Source organism: Erpetoichthys calabaricus, chromosome 15 (assembly GCF_900747795.2).
Source record: "Erpetoichthys calabaricus chromosome 15, fErpCal1.3, whole genome shotgun sequence".
In the NCBI taxonomy this organism is placed as follows: Eukaryota; Metazoa; Chordata; class Cladistia; order Polypteriformes; family Polypteridae; genus Erpetoichthys; species Erpetoichthys calabaricus.
The window spans coordinates 55082992-55110074 of record NC_041408.2 but is presented as its reverse complement, the minus strand read 5'-3'; the positions used below and the strand labels follow the sequence as shown (position 1 = coordinate 55110074).

General features: G+C 40.0%; 1 protein-coding gene across 5 annotated transcripts in view; it reads left to right on the top strand.

Moving 5' to 3' along the window:
• The first annotated feature begins 3598 nt into the window (after window positions 1-3598).
• Window positions 3599-27083, top strand: part of LOC114665731 (interferon-induced, double-stranded RNA-activated protein kinase-like) — a 120444-nt gene continuing 96959 nt past the window's right edge. For 3 of the 5 annotated variants that reach the window (XM_051919653.1, XM_051919652.1, XM_051919649.1), the window contains exons 1-4: window positions 14436-14579; window positions 15556-15667; window positions 17053-17169; window positions 21023-21155. In XM_051919653.1, the coding sequence (XP_051775613.1) occupies window positions 17063-17169; window positions 21023-21155 (240 nt within the window). In that variant the 5' untranslated portion in view covers window positions 14436-14579; window positions 15556-15667; window positions 17053-17062. Of the gene's footprint in view, window positions 3879-14435; window positions 14580-15555; window positions 15668-17052; window positions 17170-21022; window positions 21156-27083 lie in introns of those variants that run through there. The other 2 variants (XM_051919651.1, XM_051919650.1) reach the window with 2 other exon arrangements.

Sequence of the window (27083 nt, the reverse complement as noted above, 5' to 3'; positions counted from 1 at the left end):
TTCTCTAAACTTCTCTATCAACATCCTCAGAGCAAATATCGCATCTGCTGTGCTCTTTCTTGGCATGAAACCATACTGTTGCTCACCAATCATCACCTCACTTCTTAACCTAGCTTCCACTACTCTTTCCCATAACTTCATGCTGTGGCTCATCAATTTTATTACCCTGTAGTTACTGCAGTCCTGCACATACCCCTTATTCTTAAATATTGGCACCAGCACACTTCTTCTCCAATCCTAAGGCATCCTCTCACTTTCCAAGATTCCATTAAACAATCTGATTAAAAACTCCACTGCCATCTCTCCTAAACACCTCCATGCTTCCACAGGTATGTCATCTGGACCAACGGCCTTTCCATTTTTCATCCTCTTCATAGCTGTCCATACTTCCTCCTTGCTAATCCGTTGCACTTCCTGATTCACCTTCTCCACATCATCCAACCTTCTCTCTTTCTCTTGTTCTCTTCATTCATCAGCCTCTCAAAGTACTCTTTCCATCTGTTCAACACAATCTCCTCGCTTGTGAGTACATTTCCATCTTTATCCTTTATTAACCTAACCTGCTGCATATCTTTCCCAGCTCGGTCCCTCTGTCTAGCCAATCAGTACAGGTCCTTTTCTCCCTCCTTAGTGTCCAGCCTCTCATACAACTCCTCATACTCTTTTCTTTAGTCTTCGCCAACTCTGTCTTCAACCTTGTGCCTTATCTCCTTGTACTCTTGTCTACTTTCCGCATCTCTCTGACTATCCTACTTCTTCTTTGCCATCCTCTTCCTCTGTATACTCTCCTGTACTTCCCCATTCCACCACCAGGTTTCCTTTTCCTCCTTCCTCTGTCCAGATGTCACGCCAAGCACCCTTCTTGCTCGACACCCAGTGCCTGTCTCACCTCCTCCCTAAATTCAACCTTGCAGTCTTACTTTTTTAGCTTCCACCATTTGATCCTTGGCTCTGTCCTCACTCTCCTCCTCTTCTTGATCTCGAATGTCATCCTACAGACCATCATCCTATGCTGCTTAACTACACTTTCCCCTGCCACCACTTTGCAGTCTTCAATCTCCTTCAGATCAGCTCTTCTGCATAGGATGTAATCTACCCGTGTGCATCTTCCTCCATTCTTGTACATCACCCTGTGTTCCTCCCTCTTCTTAAAATACGTATCCATCACAGCCATGTCCATCCTGTTGGCAAAATCCACTATCCTCTGACCTTCTTCATTACACTCCTTGACACCATACCTACCCATCACCTCCTCGTCTCCTCTGTTTCCTTCACCAACATGTCAATTGAAATCCGCTCCAATCGCCACTCTCTGTCCCTTGGGTACACTGCTCATGACTTCATCCAACTCACTCCAAAAATCTTCTTTCTGATCTATCGCACACACAACTTGCGGAAATATGCATTAACAACATTCATCATCACACCTCCAATTTCCAGCTTCATAATCATTACTCTGTCTGACACTCTTTTCACCTCCAGAACACTCTTGACATACTGTTCCTTCAGAATAACCCCTACCCCATTTCTCCTCCCATCCACACACCATGATAGAACAATTTGAATCCACCTCCGATCCACATGGCCTTACTCCCCTTTCATTAAGTCTCTTGCACGCACAATATATCAACCTTCCCTTATTTCATCATATCTGCTAACTCTCTCCCCTTACCAGTCATACTGCCAACATTCAAAGTTCCTACCCTCAGTTCCACTCTCTTTACCTTCCTCCTCTCCTCCTGCCTCCGGACACGTCTCCCACCTCTTCTTCTTCTTCTTTGGCCAACAGTAGCCCAATTTCCGCCAGCACCCTGTTGGCTAACAGTACTGGTAGCGGTCGTTGTTAACCCGGGGCTCGACCGATCCAGTATGGAAATTTGTATTGTTGTCTGCATATTAATTTGGCAACATTTTACACTGGAAGTCATGTCATGTCATGTCATTTGGAATGGGATTCGTAAAAGCAATGTTAATGTTTGTGATGTGCCACCTTTTGGAATGACATTTTGCAAGCCAGCTGCATGGTGAATTTTTGGGTAAATAATTCAGCGAACAAGTTGCCTGCAAACCCAGGAAATCTTTGCAAAAAGCTCTCTTTTTGGGGGCTCTGGGCTACTGCCCTGGTAAGCCCTTGCAGTAATCTGGCACCATATGCATCATTCAAACTTTACAAAATGCAATTTAGATGCATACAGAGTGATAATAAAGGTATCTTATCTTAAAGGTAAACAGCACATCATGCGCCATGGATGGCAACTCTTCTGCCCCTGCTTCGTTGTAAAATGTGTTTCTTCTGTGAAGAGTGACCAATCAGTGAATGAGATGTTGTAATGAGCAGAAGTCAATCAGGGAATGGCCACTAAATAAGCATTATCCAACCAGGGTGTGATTACGGTAACATTTACGAAAAACTCCATTTTCTCTTGTTCACACCATTAAACTGATGTTGCGTTTACGAAAGTTTCTTACTCTAGAGAGTGCTTTAAAGTACTGTATTCGTTTTCAGGTGTCAAAAATGATAGAGTAGTGTGAGCGAAAGGCACAAATACAAACGTAGCAAAGTGGAAGAGGCATAAGATTAATTTCTCTCTTAACTCTGCACTCCGTGCTCAGTGAGATAAAGGTTATTTTTATTATTAAAATGCATAGAACAATTAGTTGACTTACTGTTACTCTTGAAGTTCATGATTTTCTCAAGTCAAACATTCTTTGCTTTTGCAAGGATGCTGCAGTATTCCTCTAGACTGCCAAATGAATGTTGGCCAATTCTGTCTTTTGTAAATGTAGGCCTGAGATTATATTTCCTATTAATTTGTTTGCACCATTTTTTTTCTTTTTATTGCTCAGTGGCACTTTGAAAACTGTCTCGCAATACATTTGTATTTACGTAATGATTTTTTTTTCTTTTAAAGGGTCTATGTAGATCATTGAAATTATTGTTCGGAAAAGGTAATAATAAACGTGATGCATGTTTAAACAACATTAATGATCTAAGAAATTATATTACATTTGTTTTAAAAAAAAACAGATTCGGACGTGTTTGGGACTGGAACTTTAAGACCCGAGTATGCCCATCATGACTTGGGACTGGAGCAGGTAATGCAAAACCTTGAGATTTATTGTTACTTGCCTAAACAATGAGTTATTGTCACCTCTGCTTATACATAACTTAAAACTTTGATCTTTATTATTTAAAAAAAATAATAATAATACGCAATTGTATTCGTCTCACCCTTACTGTTCAATATATTCATAGCAGAGTGTTTTACCGTGTTAGCCATAGATTGATACAGGAGAACGTAGGGTGAAATGACACCTTTTATTGGCTAACTAAATAAATTATGTATTTAGTTAGCCAATAAAAGGTGTCATTTCACCCTACTTGCTCCTGTTCAATATACAATGTACAGGTATTTGCAGTTACAAAGACGTAACATCATATTGTGCCGTGTCTAGTAGCACCCACTGTGAGGTATGGTGCTGTGGCTCTGCAAGTGGATATTATTGGTCGTGTCCCCCGTAGGGGCGGGATTTGTTAAAAGCCTCTTTTGCGATTGGTCAATAGCCTGCCCTTTTTTGTAATTGGTGGTGACGTGACTCTAGGGAAATTGAAACTGAGTTCAAGAGAGTTAAGCGGTTTGGTAGCAGGAGAGAAAATGAAAGTGGAAAAAGAAGGAATGAACATGTTATTTTAACTCTGAATTAGTTTAAACGCAGCGGATACTAAGCTGGCGATTGAGATCCTGTTGGCGGTCGGGAGAAGCTGGCTGTGCACCGTACTCGAGGATGAGCACACGACTTGGTGGGCCGATCAGCTTCGTTTATGGACTTCCAGTGTAGTTCGTCGTTTTCGTGCCCACCACACCTGACGTGAACAGGTCAGTGCTACTCCTAAATCACCACATTTCGAGAAAGGTCATCGTTTTAGTTATGTATAGAGAGAACGGTCTTATTTGTGTAGCATCTTTCTTGCTAACGTCATGTTAGTGTTCTCATATGGAAATGTCTTTTAAAATTATACCAATTTTGAATTTGATGTGATATACTTTACTGATCCCAGAGGCGAAATGGTCTTTCCGTATGGCCTTTGGAGGGTTGACGTTTGTTTTAAAGTAGTCCGTTTACTTCTCTGTGGCGGCAAATTTTGATACCTTCTACCCACTGTTGATTGAGGAGGCTCCGCAGGTCGTACGTGTAACAGTTGCATTTCAGGAGGCAGTCTTGCCTTTACCCTGTTTTAGCACCTCAGTTTTACACTTTCTTTAGTGGTTTGCACTTTACACTGCGGTCGGCTACGTCTTTCATTACATTTAAATCAGGGTGCCAGGGCATTTGCAGAGTCTCTCAAGATCAATCTAAATACTTTCCTTGCCTGCTTTCCCAATACAAATAATTTGTCAGGGGGCAAACTCCTTACGTTGTCAGTATTGTTTGCAAGACATCACGCATTAAAATTCTACATTGTTCATTGAGTTGAAGCCTTTACTGCCTTCTAAATATCTGTTTTCACCAAGTAATTAAATTCAGTTTATTCCTATATTGCTGTTGGCATAGCATTTGTGAATGTCAATTATGACCAATGAAATCCACAGAATAAGTCATTGACAAGCGATTAGGCTTTGGTACTCACTCTCACTTCTGGAAGGGGAGAGCTGACAGATGGACGAAATGAGCAATGAAACTCACAGATTCAGATATCTGCACATACATTAATGCTCGTTCCTAACCAAATGTACTACTGTTTTAAATAATACGGGGTGAGTCAAAATTATGTTAACATTTGAATGGCGGAAACAATTTATTCACAAAACATAATTCGTAGGTGCAAGATGATTTACAGGAATGTCGCAACCTGTTCACCATCATGTTCAACACATGTACCATATGTGGTACATAGATTGTTCACAAAAATGGTATATAAGTATATACATAGCAGTACCACTAGTGTTAACATAATTTTGACTCACCCTGTATATAATAATTATTCTGCACACTTGTATATTATGCACAAAGACTTGGTGTGATAACATTCAAAATTAAAATAGTAAAAAATAGTTTTGTTTTTCCCCATTTTCATTTAGTTCTAGTTTTCAGTTTTATTTTAGTTTTAGTTAACCAGATTATTATTTTTTCTGTTAATGACATTTTGTTTTATTTAATGGGGATAACACTCATGCTTAGGTTTTATTTAAAAACTAGGGGGCTTCTCTCGCCAACCCCTGGTGTTGGGTAACCCAAAATACATTGATGTATGTATGAGATTCCGCTCGAATATAAACGTCAACTATGTTTTGTTGAGTTAGTTTTCCTGCATTGAGTAATGGATTAAACTCGTCTCTTACAGAGAGTCTGTAGGAGAGATTTTCTTTCATGGATACACATGATCGTTTCTGTGCTTGATGTTTTTTATATCTGGAAATGAGAGCACTCCATCCTTCTTGGCCAGTTGGAAACAACATGGGGTATGTCAAAGTATCAAGTTTTGGAAAACAAATGTCTATGCGTTGGAAGATAGGTTTGTTGGTTCCATCAGGATGTAAATGCAGGACAATATCCCCGTCAAATGGAGGCTCACCATCTTTACTTTGAAAGACAATTGCAACTTCATTAACGATGGGAAGATTGTATTGTCTTGGATCTTGTTCTTTGTCCTTTATTAACACTAAAGCAATTGTAGTTGGCGCTACACCATCTGCTGCTGCTTTTGTATTGGCCTCTCTGTCAACCTCATGTAGCATTTTTATAGACTTAGCTAATGGGTGATTGTTTATGACTTCAGCGACGTTTCTCATTATCAGCTCTGTGCATTGCTTGTTTTCAGGAAGGTTCATTCGTTGATAGATCGCGTCATCTGGATCTAACACATAGATCTGTGCATATTTGCATTCGTGATTTGGCTCAGGGTGCACTGTTCCAATCGGATGTAATATTTGTCCACATAAGCGAAAGCAGTATGGGCCATTGCCAGCTGTCTCCGTCAGTTGTGGTCTTTCGTTTTGAACCCGTGCCTGCTTTGCTTCCGCAGTTTCAGACGCGCGTTGTAGGCGCCTACGTTCATTGTATTTGTCCATGCGGGCTCGTTTTTGTAGCTCCGTTAGTCGAGCTGTTTGGTTTTGGAGCCCAGACAGTTTTGCTTCCGCGATTTCAGATGCGTGTTGTAGGCGCCTACGTTTATTTGTTTTATCCATGCGGGCTCGTTTTTGTAGCTCCGTTAGTTGAGCTGGATCGTTTTGGAGCCGTGACCGTGACTCCATTAGTTATCCGTTGTCTACCATTAGTAATATGGATAATTGCACTTACTGTTAATACGGAGCATTTTCTGTGGTTGTACTGTTAATAATGCATCACTGTAATGTGATTCACATATGCTATATGGTTTGGACGTGTGAGGATGCCGTACGTTTAATACGGAGAGTTCGTTTATTCTCATTACCCGGACCATGCTGTGTAGTGTGGACGTTTAGTTCAGAAGCGCGTTGTAGGCGCCTGCGCCTTTCATACTTTCTCGCGCCTTCCGTACTATCTTTGTGGACCTTTGCGGACTCCGTAGTGTCTTCCGTTTGACTCTGGGGTGCAGTGCAGAATCCTCTTTTCTGTGTGGCTGTGTCGTTAGTTGTTGGCTATGGGCACGTTGTTGCTTCATGTCTTATTTACGTTAGTTGAGCTCTTTCGTTTTTGAGTCGTGACTCCTTCGTTCGCGGTGGATCAGACTTCACTTGCGGTTTATGAGACGCGCGCTTTAGGCGCCTGCGCACTATGTCTTGTGGGTCCATTGCCGTGTACCTGCGTCCGTGCCTTCTGGTTTACCATTCTCGATTAGTAATATGGATAAGATGCCTCTCTAAATTTTTTGTCCTGCAATACTTGCGTACAGTCTTGCATGTATCTTGTGATTTTTTTTTTCCATCCCCATTAGCTGCAAAAGCGAAAGTATTTCCAGACACCACCCTGGCTTCTCTCTTTGCCATTTATATGTGCTGATGAATGCTCCCACACTGCTGAGATGTCCATCTTATTAACACTTATGAGTGGATGGAAACAGGGCTACAACTTGAGCCATGGAAGTGCATCCGTACACAAAATTAGCATTAATTTTTAAAATGTTAGAATAAATACTAAACAATATTTCTATACTTTTGATAAGTTTTTGAATCTCCAGGTATAGTTACATGACAAACATACACGCACAATTGATAGGAACACTCCAAACAAAATACAGAACAAGAATTTAAACATAAACCTGCACAGTGCAAGGCAGTTTAAGAAATACTGAATGATTAAGCATCGGCTATATGTAATAATATTGCAAAATACTTGGGGGATAAGGTTGGGGGGGTGACATCCAGAATAGGGACAGCGATATTAACCATTTATGAGCTTAATGGCATGTGGAAAGAAGCTATTCTTATAGCTCTCCATTCTGGTGCAGTTTATTCTAGAATGCCTGGTAGATGAAAGAAGGTCAAAGAGATTGTCGCCTAGATGTGAGTGGTTGGTGCTGATTTTCTCTGTACGTTTCACAACTCTGGTATTGGACAGGTCTTGTAAGGTGTGACAACTAATGTCAATGATCTTTTCATCAGTCCTGATATTCGTTGTACCCTGTTCTTCTCATATTTAGTTGCTGATCCAAACTACACAATAATTGGTTTGTAGAACTGATTCTGCTGTTCTTGTGGTGGAGTGAACTACCTCAGCTGTCACAGGAAGTATATCCAGTGCTTTGCCTTTTTATAATGGAATTAAGTACCTTGAAACCATTCTTCTATATTTGCCCTGACTGTTTTTTCAAGAACCTTGAAAGTTTGTTACTTTTTATGTTTCATTTAAAATGCTCCAACACACAGATGAAGATCTCCAATGCAGATATATTTTATTTGGAAAGCATATGAAGCACTTCAACTGCATACATGTCAATCCCAGTCAAGGAATTATGTGACTTAGAGAAGTGAGCTGGTGACTTCAGACGAAATTTAGGTGTGTCAAAGACAGGAGGTAAACCTTTATGTCATCAGTTACTTTTGTTTTATTTTAAATTAGAAAAATATCTTGAGTTATTTCACTTTAATATTCTATGATACTTTGTGTTGAGTGAGGAAAAAAATCAGTTAAAAACATTATGGTTCCATGCTGTTAATGCAATAAAGCATGAAAAAATCCTAGGAATTGAGGTATTGTTACAGTTACTGTATGTCTGGATTTTGCATTTGTCTATAACTTGATGGCAGGATTGGCACTCCAGCCACTGTAAAAAAAAAAAAAAACCTCACACTGTGTGGTGCTGAGGTGCGTCAACGCTCTGTAATCAGTGCATGCTCCCAACTTCTCTTTCCTCTCTCTATAACTAAAAATTAGCGCTTTCTGAGTGGCAGTGTGCATGTTTAGGGATGGATTTTACTATTTGCCAGTGATGCCAGTCCCTTGTCCTCCATCACCCTGAATTTGGTTAGAGTGTATGGGTGTGCGATATTGACAAAAAAAAATTTATATCTCAATATTTTCTGGGACTTCAACAATAACAATAATTAGATGATATTTTGCATCCTTTAAAAAGATGTTTGTAAAAGTCTAACTGATCTAGCTTGGTCTTAATTAGATTAATGGAAACAACAGTTAAGGAAAACAGTCAGGTCTTATTTATTTACTTAAAACTGAAGTAAAATAACACAAAACATTAAAATCACCAGTTAAAGTATTACTGAGATCAGACAGTTCAAGTATGAGTAAACCATTTCAAAGTGCCCTACAGGATTTACACAAAAAAACTACACTGACCAACAAAACTATTATAATGAGATCATTTTACACAGACACTTACCTTTAAAGTAAACAAGATATGAATCCAAAGGGAATAAAATACTAATCATAATTGAACTACGGGGCATGAACATTACAGTTTGGATAAACATAAACTGCTTTGCTGTAACGTGAATTATGCAGCACACAAGCAAGAGCAAAAATCTAACATACTACACTATAGTGTAAAAATCCAAAGTTCTGTCATATACTGCAGAGGAAAAAAAAATAGCATTTGTAAACAAGTTCTGTCATATATTTCCCAAAGATGCAAAAAAGCCCAAACCTATAACATTTGTAAACAAATTACTAACTTCAAGGTCTGTCCAATATTGAACAAAGATATAAAAAAAAGCAAAACAATTGTAAAATTCTAGTGAGGAAACTTCAAATTGTGTGACAGCCCGGTTTGTCCACAGTATCTGGCTTCAGAGCAGCATGGTTACATGTTACAATGTTTCCTCCAGTACTGAAAGCCCTCTCAGAAGGGCTGCTTGAGGCAGAGATACACAGGTACAATTTGGGGAAATGTACTTATTGCGTTTTCTACCACTCAAGTGGGAAGTACAAGTTAATTTTTTGTAATAATGAGAAGATACAAGACTTTGTCTAGAGAACAGAATACAATAATTTTCAAACACACAGTATTTATGCTATAGAAGTGCACTACAGAATAATATATCGTGCAAATGCAATCCCACCTTTGATCCATACATAAGTATAGTCTGTGTCATGTTGATGACCTGAAGTGTGGTAGTAGTGAATGTGGATATGACTTACACTGTGTCTCCTTTACTGAGATACCCAGCAGCAGTAGGTGAGGCACACCTACTTCAGATAGAAGAATAAAAAATTAAGTGAACACCTCAATACCTTAACACACTATATAAAACATGAGTGAAGATCCACACACATTGGGTTTGTTATACTTCTGTTAAGTAAAGAAGGATTTAAAAAGGGCAATTATTACATTAAATAGCAATACAACAGTTTCAGAGTTGTAGTTTATCTTTAACAAGAATTCTCTTGTTTCATTGGTTTCATTTGATCAATGTGGTACCCAAATATATCTTTAAATTACCCGTTCGAGCAATCATGTAAACTATAGAATTAACCACAGTTAAACTCAAGGTATATTATTAACTCTCCAGCATAAACCAGATGTAAACCATTTTTAGTGCACTCTTCTAGGCAATTTAGATTCTGCAGAATAATATTTTCTCCCACATGTAAGCATTAAACCAACTTGTAATTGATATTACACCACAATAATTCAACTTCAATTCAACATAATAAAATGGCAATTGCAAATCGGAGAGTCAGTGCTCTACTGAAGAAAGCTCTGGACAGGAGTCAATTCTGTTACATGTAAATGCTCTCTCCTGAACCACATAAAGGACAAATAAAAAGGACAGTTTGGAGAGAATAAGTCACAGACTTTGCAGTTCAGTGCGAGACAGAATAACAGATGTGCATTAATTATCTAGTAATTTACCAAGACAAAAAATATTGCAGCTCAAAGTTCACTCTTGCAGAACAATAGGTAAATCATCTGTAAACCATCTGTACTTTCCTTAGTCATTGAGACTGTAGAGTATATATTGGTTGGCAAGCTGGTGTTCCGTTAGTTTTCCAGAGCTTAAATCCCATAAGGTAGCAACAACAGTATGTATCTCTTCTTGTGGAAAAGCTGACATGATTTTTGCTTCATAGGACAGTTGTGGCACTAGTATGACATGTTTTCAAATAATTTTGTTTTAAAAGTTTTAGAAAATTCAAATCAAGAGTTCCCACAAAGAATTAAAAGAACCTTTCTTTAATATCATTTTTTTTAAGTTATTGTTTAAGGAATGTTCTGTTTAAGGCTTTTTTTTATCTTGCTTCATTTCTCTAAATTTGGTCATACAGTCTTACTTTCAAATGTTCATGTCAAAGCGGTCCAGAAACTGTATCCAATCTCCTATTTGTAAACTTGTCTTGACTGTCTGTGCTCGCATGAGACTATTTTCTAACTGGCTTAATAAGCAGTTCGTTTTACAGATAAAGCAAAGAAACTTCTATTTCCTAGTAACTTACAGGGGGTGAAAGACTATACCATATTCCAAGGAAGTGTCTTGAGCATGGGAAAGGCGCTATATAAATAAAATGTTTTTTTAGTATTATTATTAATTAGAATAAACTGATATTCTATTATTGAAAGTAAGCAGTTCTAACTGTGGCGGACGGCTGGGGCCCTTATCTGGCTGGGATGCCTCCAAGCTGGAAGGACCTGGCAGCAAGCGTGGCCAGAGCGTTACCTCCCCTGGAGTTCTAGATTGCAGCCCCCCGGGTTGCTACGGAGCCTAGGACTCCCGCAGGGCTCCATGGGAGATGGAGTTTGGTGCATCCCTTTTGGGATCTGTGGGCACTGCCAGGGGGTGCTGCAGCAACCGCTGAGCCCTTATAGGTGGTTCTTCCACCGAATCCAGAAGTGCTGCTGGAAATACATCATCAAGCACCTGGAGCACTTCCCAGGGGCATTATAAAAGGGGCCAGCAGACACTACTCAGTGAGCCAGAGTTGGGAAGAGAGAGATGAAGCTTGCAGAGGAGGATTGGAGGAGAAATAAAAGAAAGAAAAGTGTTGTGTGTGTTTGTGCTTAGTGGGACTGTGTTGTGCCTGTGGGAAACGGGGAAGGCGTTTCCCACGAAGTGAAGAAAATAAAAAGCATTTGTGTTTTTCTAAGTGTCTCCTGCGCCTCTCTGTGTCGGGTTGAGTGGCAGCTACGCTTGTCACATAACATTAATATTAAACATTTGAGGATTGGCTCTTACATTTCCAGCCCCTAAGAGAACAGATTCCCTTCTCAGTTTTCTCCCTAGTGGATGTAGTTTTACTGGATATAGTTCCATCCTTTGGACCAGACTTTGTTCTCTTTTAAGCACTCGTATATCAAGAGACAAGAAGACCTCAACATCAGTTCATTTGGCCCTCCAGGCACAGGGGCACTCATCTCACCCCTTTGCAGGTGTTAGAATCTCATTTAAACCCCAAGTCTGTCATCAACAGTTAATCAGAAACGTTTATGGTCGGGTTCACTATAGCATTTAAGTAACTGAGCTTCTAAGAGTCTGCTGCATATCTTTTGTGTACAACATACAGGTATTGTTTGCATAGTATATAACTTGTGGTCTCAGGATTTTACTTTTGCCTGTAAAATCTTGTTCACACAAGATAAAAAACAAACAAAAAGAATCCTACAGCTGTGATGTATAGCAGTGTTTCTTACCATTTCTGGTGTAGTGATCCACTACCAATATTTCCCATGTAAGTATATTCACAACCCACTAGAGATTTCTTCTTTGGCAAACCATCAGAGCATGGTACCCCTTGGTTTGGGGGTGGTGGTGTTTGGAGCTTCCTTGAGGAATTGTATGCAAGAAGTGGGGGGGGGGGTGTAATTGAGTATGATTATCAACGTGGGGGAGTGAGAGTGTTTGCCAAAGCACAGATCCACTTCATGACTCACTACCATTACAAACAGTAGCAACTTGTGACCAACTTTTGTTTGAGAAACACTGGCTGCTAGTTTAACTATAAAAATACCAAAGTTATCACTTTAATATAGAACATAAGGCTGCTCTGCATTTGGTTTTGCAGAAGCTTAGTATAAAACTTTTTTAAAGGGGGGTTGGTTGGGAGATCAGAATGGGCCGATCAAGTAACGTGATGTCAGAGATTGGTACTAAACCTTAAAAAAAAAAAATAACTTAGGCACTCCTAATGAAAATAATGAAGGCTGCTGTTTTTATTCCTGCTTATAACATTTCAGTAGCAGAGACCACGTGAAATGGTGGATGAGAGCTTTTGCTGCATGGATGTCACACTTCTGGGGTGATCTGAATTACTGTTCGTGCATTCATTTGACCCTTGACAATGCATGAGTGCTTTAAGGGTGCAAGTTAAGTAGGCAAAAGTGTGTTGTGCAATGCAGTAAGTCACTGCAGCTGTTATCTCCTTCCACTTACTGCTTATCCACTCATATGGTATACAGCAGAACAGCAAACACTTTATGGAACTTTGCTTAGCGGAGACAGGTATTGTCTGGGCAGCAGGTGGGCACTTTGCAGGTGCTGCACATGCCTGGATGGCCTCTTCATATGCAGTAATGTGTTTTATCTTTAGATGTTGTACAGCTTGAATTATAATCCCAGGTGAAACCAAACAATTTGCAAATAGCAGATCTAACCCTACCTCTTCTAAAAGCTTTTTCTTCTGGTGTTCACTCTATTTAATTAATGCGTATCCCCTCCAAGCAACATGGGCAGAGTCAATGTAGACCTGCTTGAAAAGAGCACCAGAGATTATGTGGATTTTATACAACATTAAGAAGAAGTTGCAGAATATCAAAATGCTGAACATCAGGATATTGTTTTTTGCATACTGTTTTTTGCTAAATGTCTAATTGAAAATTAAGTGTTTTGCAGCCCAATCTGTAATTCATTTCCACAACCCACTTAATTCAATTCAAGATGGCAGGAAGCACATTCATCTAATTTAAAGTCATCTATTTAAAACTGATGTTTTTGCAAAGCTGTGGAAATATGCATAAAAAAATGCCTTGGCTGGGATTTAAACCTAGCACTACACAGCTGCCTGGCAGTGTGGCGTAGTGGTTAAGGCTTTGGACTTCAAACCCTGAGGTTGTGGGTTCAAATCCTGCTACTGTCACTTGACCTACTTGTGCTTCACCTGGAAAACCAAAAGAAATGTAACCAATTGCATAATGAATAAGTCGCCTTGGATAAAGGCATCAGCCCAATAAGTAAATATCTGCTTTTATCACAGTAACCCAAAAAGTTAATAGGGTTACTGTTAAACTGCATGTTGTATACATTATAAAAAGAAATAAACAAGAATCATACGCTGTAGCAGTCTTTTCATGCTAGTACTTGATTAATAAAGTGCTTTAGGATTGTATTTGAAATTAAAGAGCGTCTGAAATATTTAATGACCAAATAAGTCGCAACTATAAATGCAAATGACTGTGTTATTGCCGTGTTTGTGCTTAACATGGTACTCGTTATGAAAGGTGAAATATGAATATTGTTTGTTCAGTTGTATTCTAAATGAACAATCCAATATAGGCCTATTTATATAATAGTTGTTTACTTATAAGGCCATATACTGTCCAGTGTACTCTTCTAGGTCCTACATGGAATATGGTTTAACTGACCCACACACATTTTGCCGCCTCATGGCTAGCACTAAACTGACCAAGTTTCTTTTTTTTTCTTTCTTATCATGAATCTGCAGCTGGTTTCTTAGCTTCTGCTCCTCTAAAGTGGCCTCCTGTAATTAATGTGCATTCCAATCCTGATATACCTGTCCACTTAGAGCAGGATGTACTTGTGAGAGTAGCCCAAATGTCATCCTGCAGTACAGTTTGTGTCAGGCTGGCTGATCTATAGTTTTTGTGTTGAACTATGTAATGGCAAGTTTTTTTTCCCCTTTTTCTACTGTAAAACCTGCAGCAAAACGTACTCCAGTCCTGAGTGAAGCTCAACATAACAGTAACAAAATAGAGGTTTTGGAGTGTATCTGTGATTTTTTTTTTTTTTTTTTCACATACTCGTGACCTTTTGTTTTTCACTGGGTTGATTGGAAGTCCGGCTCTGAAGTAACCTCTTATTTGATCAGCACTAAACAGGAAATGGATTCAGTCTTACTGTTTTTATGAATGATAATCAAAGCACACTAGAACCCTGATGAACCAAGGTGTTCGCATTACCTGAGGCAAACCTGTAAGTGTATTACACTACTTCTCTTACAAGTCTCAAAAGTTTTGCCATGAGTACTGTACCCAGCATCTAAATATTATACTTCACCTAACTTTGCTTTTGTTACCTTTTATAATGAATTTTAACTTCAATGTCAAACCATCCATATTAAAATGTAACTAAATCAATACACATTTTTTTCTTAAAACTATTGTATGTATTAGCTGTATAACAAATGATGCACCATAAAAATAAACATGAATATGTTTTTTCCTTGTTTTTATATAACATTAAATTCACTAAGATATGAAAAGGGACTTAAAAGTGATACTGTGCGATATAAATTGGCAAAATCTCTTATATCTGTAATTTTTTTGATCTGTCATGGCTGCAATCATCCATTTTATCTGAGTTTTCATTAATAATTGGGGTTCTAATGCATTGTTATTTATTTTGAAATTTATCAAAGCACAGGAAAAAGTCTCAACCTCTTAAGACCTTTACACATGTTGTAAATGAGACTTAAGCCAAATAACTTAAAAGTATGAAATGACATTTACAAAGTTTTGTCACTTCCTGCAAGCATAAAATTACAAAAATGAAGAGGGGACAGCAAATGCACTGACTCGTGTACCGGAGACTTTAACTGAAGCCTTGTATTAACACATGAATGTTTTTACATCAGATATTTAAAATGAAAGGGAAGAACTAATAGCACATCGGTGGATTTAGTGGAACAGGTGCAGTATTAAATGTGATAGAAATGTTGCTATTGTTGAATTTAAAATGTACTCCTGTACAGGGCTACTCTTCAGATATCACTTTTTCAGTGTTTTCAAATGCGCAAAAATGTACATCTCAAGCAGTTTTATGTTATACAAAGTATACAAATAAGATGAGGCTTTGAACATTGTGATCTACTACAAAATAAAATATATCTTTTATTGGAGTTATTACTTACTCTTTTCTTTCAAGTTAATTGCTGCCTTTTTTTGTCTAGTTCAGGGTTGAAGGGAGCAGGAGCTATACTGGCAGAAACAGATACAAGGCTGGGAGCATCAGGGGGAGCATACCAGTCTATTAAAGGAGCTTTGAAAAAACCACTGCAAAAGGTAATCTAAAATTTAAGACAGTTGTCATTATTATCTTTTACTAAAAACTCAATAAAGTGAAATTGTACAACTCTACATAAGTCCTCTTAGTTCGAAAAAGATTCTTTTGGGTTTAGAAATGACAGATAAAGATGAATTTGTAATAAGAAAACTAGGGTTCATGGCCTTGGTGCTCCTTGTCTGGAGTTTCCATGTTCTCCCTGTGTCCACATAGGTTTCTTCTGGTTGTCTGGTTTTCCTCCCACTTTCCAAAGACATGCAGGTTAGGTGGATTGGTGTTGCTAAATTGGCTCTGGTGTGAGTGTCTTTTGTGTTCATCCTGTGATGAGCTGTCGCCCTGTCAGGCTATTGTTCCTGCCTTACGTCAGATGACTGCTGGGGATAGTCTCTACCTGCGCTGCAACCCTGCCCTGGATACCTGAGGTAGAATATTGGATGGATGAATGGTGTGGACATTACGGGGAGCTCTAGCTCCCCACATACCCAACAAAAATAGGCACTGACACAAGGTAAAACCTCAAAGAGTCTTTATTCGTGGGAATCTCATTAAAATAAGTGTTTTTCACTACCACAGCCACAAGTATATGCAATAAGCACTGTATAGCACAATAAAGCAACTCTTTGCCTTCTCTCTCTGTCTCTCAGTAGTCACTGCCTCCTCCACTTCTCTATGCAAGGTTTGCCCACCTTCCACCTGACTCTGGTTTGTCCTTGTGAGGCAGGCAGCTCCTTTTATTTCCTACTTGGGAGTACTTCCAGTCTTCCGAACACGTGCTCCAAAAGTACTTCTGGGTAAGACATGAAACCTGATGAAGTAGGGCTTCCCAGTTCCTGCAACACCCCTTGGCGGCACCCATGAAACCCAACGGTTAAGTTAAGGAACTACATGTTCCATGCTGTCCTGTGAAACTGAGGCACTGCTCAAACGTGGGGGCTGCCATCTAGCACTCCAAGGGTGATAATGCCCTGTGCACACTCATTACCCTGGTTCTTCCATTCCAAGGGCGAACCCGGCTGAGTAAGGACATGGCAGTCCCCCACAGTGGTTTCTAATATACAAAGTCCTATTATATTTGCATAACTGAAGTCTTTATACTTAATGTATCTTCACTAAAGAGGATTTTAAATTTTACTTGAAACCTGCAGGGGTACCCAATGCTGCCCAGGGTTCAGATACGAACAAAATTTCAGAATGAAAAATAGCCAGTGGCATTCCTCTGCGGAAACGGAGATTCTGTGCAAAATCTAGCAGAGATAAGTTTCATGTTGTGAATTTGCATGACAGACTTGAACACAAAAACGCAGCTTTAATAATTAGACGAGTGTTTTGACTAAAGTTACTTGGTTGTAAATCTTACATTAAATTTTTTTTTTTTTTTTTAAAGATATTTCAGCATGGATGGAACAAACTATATTAGTGCTCTTAATGAACACCAACAGAGACATAATTTATCATTAGTATATAAAGAGGTTTCCATAGATGGTCCAGATCACAACCGCATGTAAGTGTCAAATCATTTTAAACTATTACTTGAAAGTGATTTTTTTTTCTCTCCTAGCGAAACATGTTCACAACTTCAATAGCAGTATCAAGTATTTTAATAACTCTATTTTTTTGCTGCATAAAAATATTTCAGTGTTCTAATAACAATTAAAAATATTTCAAGATTATGGAGTAAGTATGTGTCTCTGAAGTAGGAAATGTACTGCAATGCTAAGGCAAGTCATTATCTATATAATAAATTTTTCCTGGCATTCAAGCAGCTGTCATATCTCAAACGTGGGCACATCAAATGAAAGGACTTGTTTCCACAAATTTAATGTCCACTGCCAGTGTTTCTTGACACAGCCAAGTCACATCATCTTATTTGTCTCCTTCAGTAGTTGTTTCTTTACAACAATTTCACCATGATGGTCTCAAAGCAGTAGCCTCTGAATAGTTGGTTATACTATTTATCTGCTCCTCAGCTTTACAGATGTGATAATTGAACTTGTACTAAATGCAATGCTCTTTGGAAATATGTTGCATCCATAGTTACAAAATACTTTTTATTTTCATCTAAACATGTATTCAAACCCATGGTCACATCGATAATGAATTCAGCTTTGCGGCATTAATTATATAAAGTCCATTTTATGCAGTAAATTTTACAGTTTGTTTACTTTCAACAGAGTTGTTTCAAAATGTCTGCTGTAGTTTGTATGAATATGTTAAAGACAAAAACCTAACTTGAAATAGGACACGTGTTATGTTGTTTGAATATTGTGTCGGAAACACATTTACAGGTGCTGGTCATAAAATTAGAATATCAGTGACGAAGTTGATTTATTTGAGTAATTCTTGTATAACTTGTATATTAGATTCATTCATTACACACAGACTGAGGTATTTAAAATGTTTATTTCTTTTAATGTTGATGATTATAACTGACAACTAATGAAAGTCCCAAATTCAGTATCTCGGAAAATTAGAATATTGTGAAAAGGTTCAATATTGAAGACATCTGGTGCCGCACTCTAATTGGCTAATTAACTCAAAACACCTGCAAAAGCCTTTAAATGGTCTCTCAGTCTAGTTCTGTAGGCTACACAATGATGGAGAAGACTGCTGACTTGACAGTTGTCCAAAAGACGACCATTGACACCTTGCACAAGGAGGGCAAGACACAAAAGGTCATTGCTAAAGAGGCTGGCTGTTCACAGAGCTCTGTGTCCAAGCACATTAATAGAGAGGCGAAGGGAAGGACAAGATGTGGTAGAAAAAAAGTGTACAAGCAATAGGGATAACCGCACCCTGGAGAGGATTGTGAAACAAAACCCATTCAAAAATGAGGTGGAGATTCACAAAGAGTGGACTGCAGCTGGAGTCAGTGCTTCAAGAACCACCACGCACAGACGTATGCAAGACATGGGTTTCAGCTGTTGCATTCCTTGTGTCAAGCCACTCTTGAACAAGAGACAGCATCAGAAGCGTCTCGCCTTTGGACTGCTGCTGAGTGGTCCAAAGTTATGTTCTCTGATGAAAGTAAATTTTGCATTTCCTTTGGAAATCAAGGTCCCAGAGTCTGGAGGAAGAGAGGAGAGGCACAGAATCCATGTTTCGTAAGGTCCAGTGTAAAGTTTCCACAGTCAGTGATGGTTTGGGGTGCCATGTCATCTGCTGGTGTTGGTCCATTGTGTTTTCTGAGGTCCAAGGTCAACGCAGCTGTCTACCAGGAAGTTTTAGAGCACTTCATGCTTCCTGCTGCTGACGAACTTTATGGAGATGCAGATTTCATTTTCGAACAGGACCTGGCACCTGCACACAGTGCCAAAGCTACCAGTACCTGGTTTAAGGACCATGGTATCCCTGTTCTTGATTGGCCAGCAAACTCGCCTGACCTTAACCCCATAGAAAATCTATGGGGTATTGTGAAGAGGAAGATGCAATATGCCAGACCCAACAATTCAGAAGAGCTGAAGGCCACTATCAGAGCAACATGAGCTCTCATAACACCTGAGCAGTGCCACAGACTGATCGACTCCATGCCACGCTGCATTGCTGCAGTAATCCAGGCCAAAGGAGCCCCAACTAAATATTGAGTGCTGTACATGCTCATACTTTTCATCTTCATACCTTTCAGTTGGCCAACATTTCTAAAAATCCTTTTTTTGCATTGGTCTTAATTGATATTCTAATTTTCTGAGATTCTGAATTTGGGACTTTCATTAGTTGTCAGTTATAATCATCAACATTAAAAGAAATAAACATTTGAAATACATCAGTCTGTGTGTAATGAATGAATCTAATATACAAGTTTCACTTTTTGAATGGAATTACTGAAATAAATCAACTTTGTCATGATATTCTAATTTTATGACCAGCGCCTGTATATGCCACTTTTAGAGATATAGGTTGTAACATTACCCACTTACACCATTTTCAGTCACAAACGTGAAGTGTAAAAGGGATTTATTGATGCTCATTGGATAGAGTAATAGTACAGGTTTACTGAGGTCTTTATGAGTTGTTTTCTTTCTTTCTTTCTTTAACACTACTATTGATCAGCGAAATTCACCGAAGTGTTTTTTGCAGTGCATATGATGTGTTTGCTGGTGACCTTGTTCTCTGAATATTTTTCTGAAAATTTGCCTTGTGGGTGGCTTAGATAATCATTTTTTTCCAGTTCCACGTGATGCTTTGTGAGGCCAGTTTGACATCACAGGCTATAGCAACCATGCAAATTCACACATGCATCCTGTAAGGTCGTCTCCACACCCACTTTGTGCATGCGCAGTGTCACATCCTGATCTGGCCAGATTTGCACCCGCATGCATTTAGAAAAAAAAAACAAAACTTGCTGTAGTTTCATTTTAGGAGTACATTAGCTCATCATAATGAGAATATGATAAGAGTGTTGGGGGTAACATATTAAAAGTAACGCTTGTTAAGTAGTCTGGTTGCTTTAAATTACAAGTAGTAGAATATTTATTTCACTGAAGTAAAAATACCTGTGTTACTTAAAAAAGACAGATTTTCATTACTGTGTTACTTTGTTTTTTTGATTGTTTGAGACCATTTGTTGTATTTTGTTTGTGGTTTGGTTCCATCTGTGTCTTTTTCTGTTATTTGACACAATGGGACAGTGGTTAGCACAGCTGCCTCACAGCACAAATCACATTTTTGGCTACAACAATCGGTCCATCATTTTTGGCAGATGCTTCCCTAGCCTCCAGAAAAACTTTAAAGACCTTCACAATATTATGATCCACTCAAAACTAGCTCAGTTTCTCCTTGACCATTGACTTAAATTCATTTTGTGGACTGTTTGACAAAGTTCCCAAACATTTCTGTGATTTTTGCTGAACTCACTGCAAAGTAAACTCCACTGGGTTCATTCATCACTATTGAATACAGTAAATTTAATTTATATTGTTCAATCGTATTTAACAAGAATAAGTACCAATTTTTAAAAAAGCTGACAGACTTTTTGATATGAGTCATCATCAAGTTCTACCATGAGAACCCTGAATACAATGAGGACTGATTGAGGTCATTTATGTTAAGTAGAATGCCTAGAGGGGGCTGGGTTTTCTTATGGCCTGGAACCCCTGCAGATTTTTTTTTTTTCTCCAGCCATCTGGAGTTTTTTTTTGTTTGTTTTTTCTGTCCTCCCTGGCCATCGGACCTTACTGTTATTTTATGTTGATTAGTGTTCCCTTATTTTAATTCTTATTTATTTTGTCTTTTTTCTCTCTCTTCATCATGTAAAGCACTGTGAGCTGCATTATTTGTGTGAAAATGAGCTATTTAAATAAATGTTGTTGTTGTTGTTGTAGTGTGTTAATATTTTTTTATTTGTTGTTTGGGTTTAGGTTTACATATCAAGTGATCCTTGGTGAAACAAGTTATCCTAAAGCTTCTGGTAAAAATAAGAAAGAGGCAAAGCAAAATGCAGCCAAGGTGGCCTATGAGATATTAAAGAAACAAGGGTCAACCAGTGATTTGGTAAGATACATAGAGAAATGTTTTTTTATATAATGTATAATTTTAGTATATACATTATTTTGTATGTGTAAGTTCATGTTTCACCTATACATATATACATATGTATACAGAGAGGGCCATAAAATGTATACACCCTTCAGCAAAAGAAAAGCTTGTATTAAAAGTGATAATAAATTTATATAGATATCAAGGGTTTAAATCACTTTTGACTTCTACATTTACAACAGGTACTCATAATTTCAAAATGGTTACCATGAGCATTCAAACACTTCTGATTATGGCGAACTACTGCTTGAACATCATTGACCAGTGAGACTGATGCACATGCCGTTTCAATTTCTTCTTGAAGCTTGTGGCCGTTGTAGTTGGTTTTCTACGATACACAGCATCCTTTAGGGTCCCCCATAGATAAAAGTCCAGTGGTGTTAAATCAGGAGAGCGTGGAGGAAACTCTGCTGCACCTCTTCATCCTATCCATTGTCCTGGCAAATTCTCATCAAGGTAAGTTCTCACATCTTAGTGGTAGTGTTGTGGTGCACCATCTTGTTTTCTGATTTAACACCACTGGACTTTTAGCAATGGAGCACCCTAAAAGGATGTTGTCTATCACAGAAAATGCAGTTACACTGGCCGTGCTTCAAGAAGAACTTTAAATGGCTTTCGCATCAGTCTCGCTGGACACTTTGGCCAATGTTGTTCAAGGAGACGCTCGATCCATATTACTAAACGAGAATGGTAAACCGGATGGACGCAGGGACATGGGCCGTGGACGCAAAAGACGTAGTGCGCAGGCGCCACACAAAGCCCCCCTCCAAGCACCGGAAAATGAGAAATGATGCGCCGCGCCCATAGCACACAAAAAAAAGAAGTCGGACGCAGACGCCACACAGACCCATGCAACAAAGCGCCACACGAAGCCCATAGCACACGAAACAGGACACACACAAAAAAGAGGATTCAGACCCACGACACACAAAGCACCCCTCGACTAACAGAAATAAGAAATGAGGCAACGCGCCCCTAGCACACCAAAAACAAAGGAGTCAGACGCAAGCGCCACATAGCACACGAAACGGTACGCATACAAAAATGGCCAGGTCAAGTTCGACAGCTATTTGCTTATATCTGTGCCTTCTCCTCTCCATCAGATCCTTTGAACCTCTGGAATACAAACAAAGTAGGAATGATGGAGGACATATGCCACAAGCTACATGGAAACAGTGATTCCTGCATCAACTGTGAAGCCTATGCACTAAACGACATTCGCTTAGCTCTTATGCTCCTTGGGTATACATTAGATAACTTCCATTTGCCAGATGTTCCAGATTCCTTACCAGCTCTACATTCCACAACAATAGATCTCCAAAAAGAACAACACATTGCACAGTCTGTGATTTCCACTTTAAATGCCTTACAATGTGATGCTTTTCACGAAATTGTTCATGCCACAGAGGACGACAGCCCCATACCCAAATGCTTTTTTCTTGACGGCCCTGGAGGAAGCGGAAAAACATACCTTTATGAGACACTTATACATTTCTTTACTGCAAAACAACAGTTAATTATCGCATCAGCTACAACCGGAGTGGCAGCTAATTTATTAATAAATGGTCGCACATGTCACTCCTTATTCAAAATACCGGTCCCAATCACAGAAACATCGGTATCCTCTATGAAAATGAACAGTAACGATGCACGTGACATCCGTCTTGCAAAACTGTTAATTATAGATGAATGTACAATGGCATCCAGTCACTTACTCAACACCATTGATAAACTTCTACAAACGTTGATGAATAATAATATTCCCTTTGGAGGAAAGGTACTTTTATTAGGAGGAGATTTTAGACAGTGCTTACCTATTGTTCCACATGCCATGCGCTCAGCTATTGTTCAGTCCACCTTAAAATACGCGGACAATTGGCATTGCTTTCAAAAGATACACTTGGTACAAAACATACGATGTCCAGATCCGGAATATAACAATTGGTTATCACAACTGGGAGATGGTACACTAACCAATACAGATGGACTTCACCCAGATATTATTACAATTCCTCAAGCCTTTATCTGCGACGACTTAGTTACGGAGATATTTGGAACAACAATCTCATTAGACCAAATACCCCTTTTAACACAACGGACTATATTATGTCCAAAAAATATTAATGTTGATCACATAAATAACCAAGTCATTGCATTACTTCCTGGAGAGGCACGGCTCTTTCTAAGCTCTGACAAAGTTGACTCTGATGATGACAATGACCATCTTAATTTCCCCTTAGAATATTTGAACACTATTAACCCAGCCGGATTACCACAAAACAATCTTAACCTTAAAATCGGAACAATATTCATGCTATTAAGAAACCTTAACACTAAACAGGGTTTATGCAATGGTACACGTTTAGTCGTCAACACCATGACACACAATGTTATTGAAGCAAAAGTTCTTACAGGATCACATGCTAACAATACTGTTCTGATTCCTAGAATTGCCCTTACAAGTTCTGACCTAGAATTACCTTTTACACTTAAACGGCGACAATTCCCCATTAAACCTGCATTTGCCATGACCATCAGCAAATCACAAGGACAAACCATGGACAAGGTTGGCATCTACCTCTCTGAGCCCGTATTTGGACATGGACAACTTTATGTGGCTTTCTCACGAGTTCGACGTTCATCTGACGTTAATGTTAAGATTATAAATAATCCATGCCAAGGAAAACTCAAGGACAAGACACCATCTTTACTACTAATGTTGTGTACAAGGAAATTTTCCAATAAATCTTTACACTGTGCCATGCAGTTTATTCTTTGCTTCCTATGTGCATCATCTACACCTTCACACTATGCTATATTTCATACATACATCACGCTATTTCTAATTACCAAACACCAGGGGTTGGCGAGCGAAGCGAGCTGGGGGCGGAGACCCCTAGTGTAATCAGATGTGTCTGGACGCTCATGGTAACCATTTTGAGCACCTTTTGTAATTGCAGGAATCAAAAGTGATTTAAATTCATCCCTTGATATCTTTTATAAATTTAATATTGCAACTTTAATGCAGGTTTTTCTTTTTAAGTGTGTAGTGTAAAAGAACAGACTCGACACACGTAAAGGAAGGTTTGGGGAAGCCACCCGTATAATGCTCCTAGCTGCAAAGGTTTTTTCTTTTTTATGCAACACAGTTGTTGATTGCATTGAGTCCAAGACAGAACTGATCAAGGTTGGAAAAGATGGCAGTTTTAAGTGGTCAGACAGGAAGTGATGTAGGTAACCAGAAGTGATGTAGGGAACTGGAAGTGACATCCTTCTAGGCGCCGGAACTGGAAGTGACATCCTTCTAGGTGCCGGAACTGGAAGTGAGGTCCTTGATTCAAATAGGTTTTCCCGCGGCTGGTCTGTAGAGACAACAGGAGAAGGTTTAGTGCACCCCGGCCTGGCGTGGAATTACCTTTACTTGGTCCACACAACGTCCCCCTACTCGCACGTGTGTGACATGGCCCCCCCCTCAGCCCAGACCCGTCGGGTCGGGCGTACTGGTCCGAGAGGTCGTGGCATCGAGAAAGAGCATCGGCATTGGCCTGCAGAACACCCCGGCGATAAATGACTGAATATTTATATGGCTGTAGATCCAAAAACCACCTCGTGACACGCGGATTGGACTCCCTGTGCAAGGCCATCCACTGTAAGGGCACATGGTCTGTCACAAGAGTGAATTCACGTCCCAAGAGGTAATATCTCAGCTGTGTAATCGCCCATTTAATAGCCAGAGCCTCCCGCTCCACTGCCGCATACCTAGTTTCCCGATCCAACAGTTTCCAGCTCAGGTACATAATGGGGTGTTCAACTCCATCGACGCTTTGGCTCAGCACGGCACCGAGACCTGTGTCCGAAGCGTCCGTCTGGAGAATGAAGGGTACGGAAAAGTCCGGCGCCTTTAATATAGGAGCTGACGTAAGGGCCATTTTCAAGTCACAGAATGCAGCCTCTGATATATCATCCCATACCACGTGATTAGGTCGACCCTTCTTAGTGAGATTTGTCAAGGGCGTAGCTCTCTCAGAAAACCGGGGAACAAACCGGCGATAGTAATCCGCTAAGCCGAGAAAGGCTTGAACTTGCCTCTTGGTTATCGGATGGGGCCAATTCACAATGGCATCAATTTTCGAACACTGTGGTCTCACCATACCCCGGCCCACTAGATAGCCTAAATATTTGGCCTCAACCAATCCAAAGTAACACTTTTTTGGGTTGATACGAAGCCCAGCTTTTGCCAGTGTCCGCAATACAGCTCCAACCTGCTGTATGTGTTCCTCCCAGGTGTTGGAATAGATGACAACGTCATCCAAGTAGGCAGCACTATATGAATTATGAGGACGGAGCACTTTATCCACCAGACGTTGGAAAGTCGCAGGGGCCCCATGTAATCCAAATGGGAGGACACGATACTGCCAGTGACCACTAGGGGTGCTGAACGCTGTCTTTTCCTTAGCGGAGTCCGTTAAGGGAACCTGCCAATACCCCTTAGTCATATCTAAAGTAGTCAAAAATTTGGCATGACCTAGCCACTCGAGGAGGTCGTCCACTCGCGGCATCGGATAGGCGTCAAATTGGGGGACTTGGTTAAGCCGACGGAAGTCATTGCAGAACCTCCAACTTCTATCTGGCTTACTGACCATAACGATAGGACTGGACCAGGGACTATAACTTTCCTCAATCACACCTAGGTCCAGCATTCGTCTGATCTCCAACTCCACTTCAGCCTTTTTTGCTTCGGGAAGTCTATACGGGCGTTCTCGGACTATAACCCCAGGTTTTGTCACAATGTCATGCGCAACCAAGGAGGTCCGACCTGGAGTTTCACTGACTACCTCAGGGACAGACAGGATAACTGCTTCAAGCTCCTGACGTTGCTGGCGAGTCAAATTGTCTCCGAAATTAAGGTGTAATTGCTGCGCGAAGAGAGAGCGGAGCTGTCCGGAGGAGGGCTCGGACTCCCTGTCCTTCCACGGTTTCAGCAGATTGACATGGTAAATCCGCTCGCTGGGTCGACGATTCGGTTGTTTCACCAAATAATCGACCAGCCCCTTCCTCTCCTTAATTTCATAAGGGCCTAGCCAATGAGCCAGTAATTTGGAATGAGAGGTAGGAACTAAAACCATGACACGATCTCCCGGGCGGAACTCCCGCAGAGCGTACCACGGTTATAGCATCGGGCCTGAGCTGCTTGCGCCTTTTCCATGTGTGTTTTCAATATGGGCCTAATTTTCTCAAATCTATCACGTAACTGTGCGATATACTCTAATATATTTGTTGATGGGATTGCCTCTTCCTCCCATCCTTCTTTTAAAACGTCTAATATGCCCCGGGGTTGTCGTCCATATAGCAATTCAAAAGGTGAGAACCCCGTGGAGGCTTGTGGGACTTCCTGATATGCAAAAAGGACGAGGGGGAGGAGCTGATCCCAGTTCCTTCCGTCCTCATTGACCACCTTACGTAACATCTGTTTGAGAGTTTGATTAAACCTCTCTACAAGACCGTCGGTTTCAGGATGATATACCGAAGTCTTTAAATGTTTTATTTGAAGTAGTTTGGCAGTCTCCCTGAACGTCTGCGAGGTGAAAGGAGTCCCTTGATCCGTCAGGATTTCTTTAGGGATTCCGACACGCGCAAATACACCCACTAATTCCCGTGCGCTAGCTTTAGTAGTAGCTAAGCGCAACGGAACAGCCTCTGGAAATCGGGTAGCATAATCTACCAGGACCATTATGTATTTATGACCTCTGGCGGAGGGCTCTAGGGGTCCCACCAGGTCGACCCCAATACGTTCAAAAGGGATATCAATTAAGGGTAATGGAACTAGAGGAGCACGGTCCCTCCTAGGAATTTGCCTCAATTGACATTCTGGACAGGATGTGC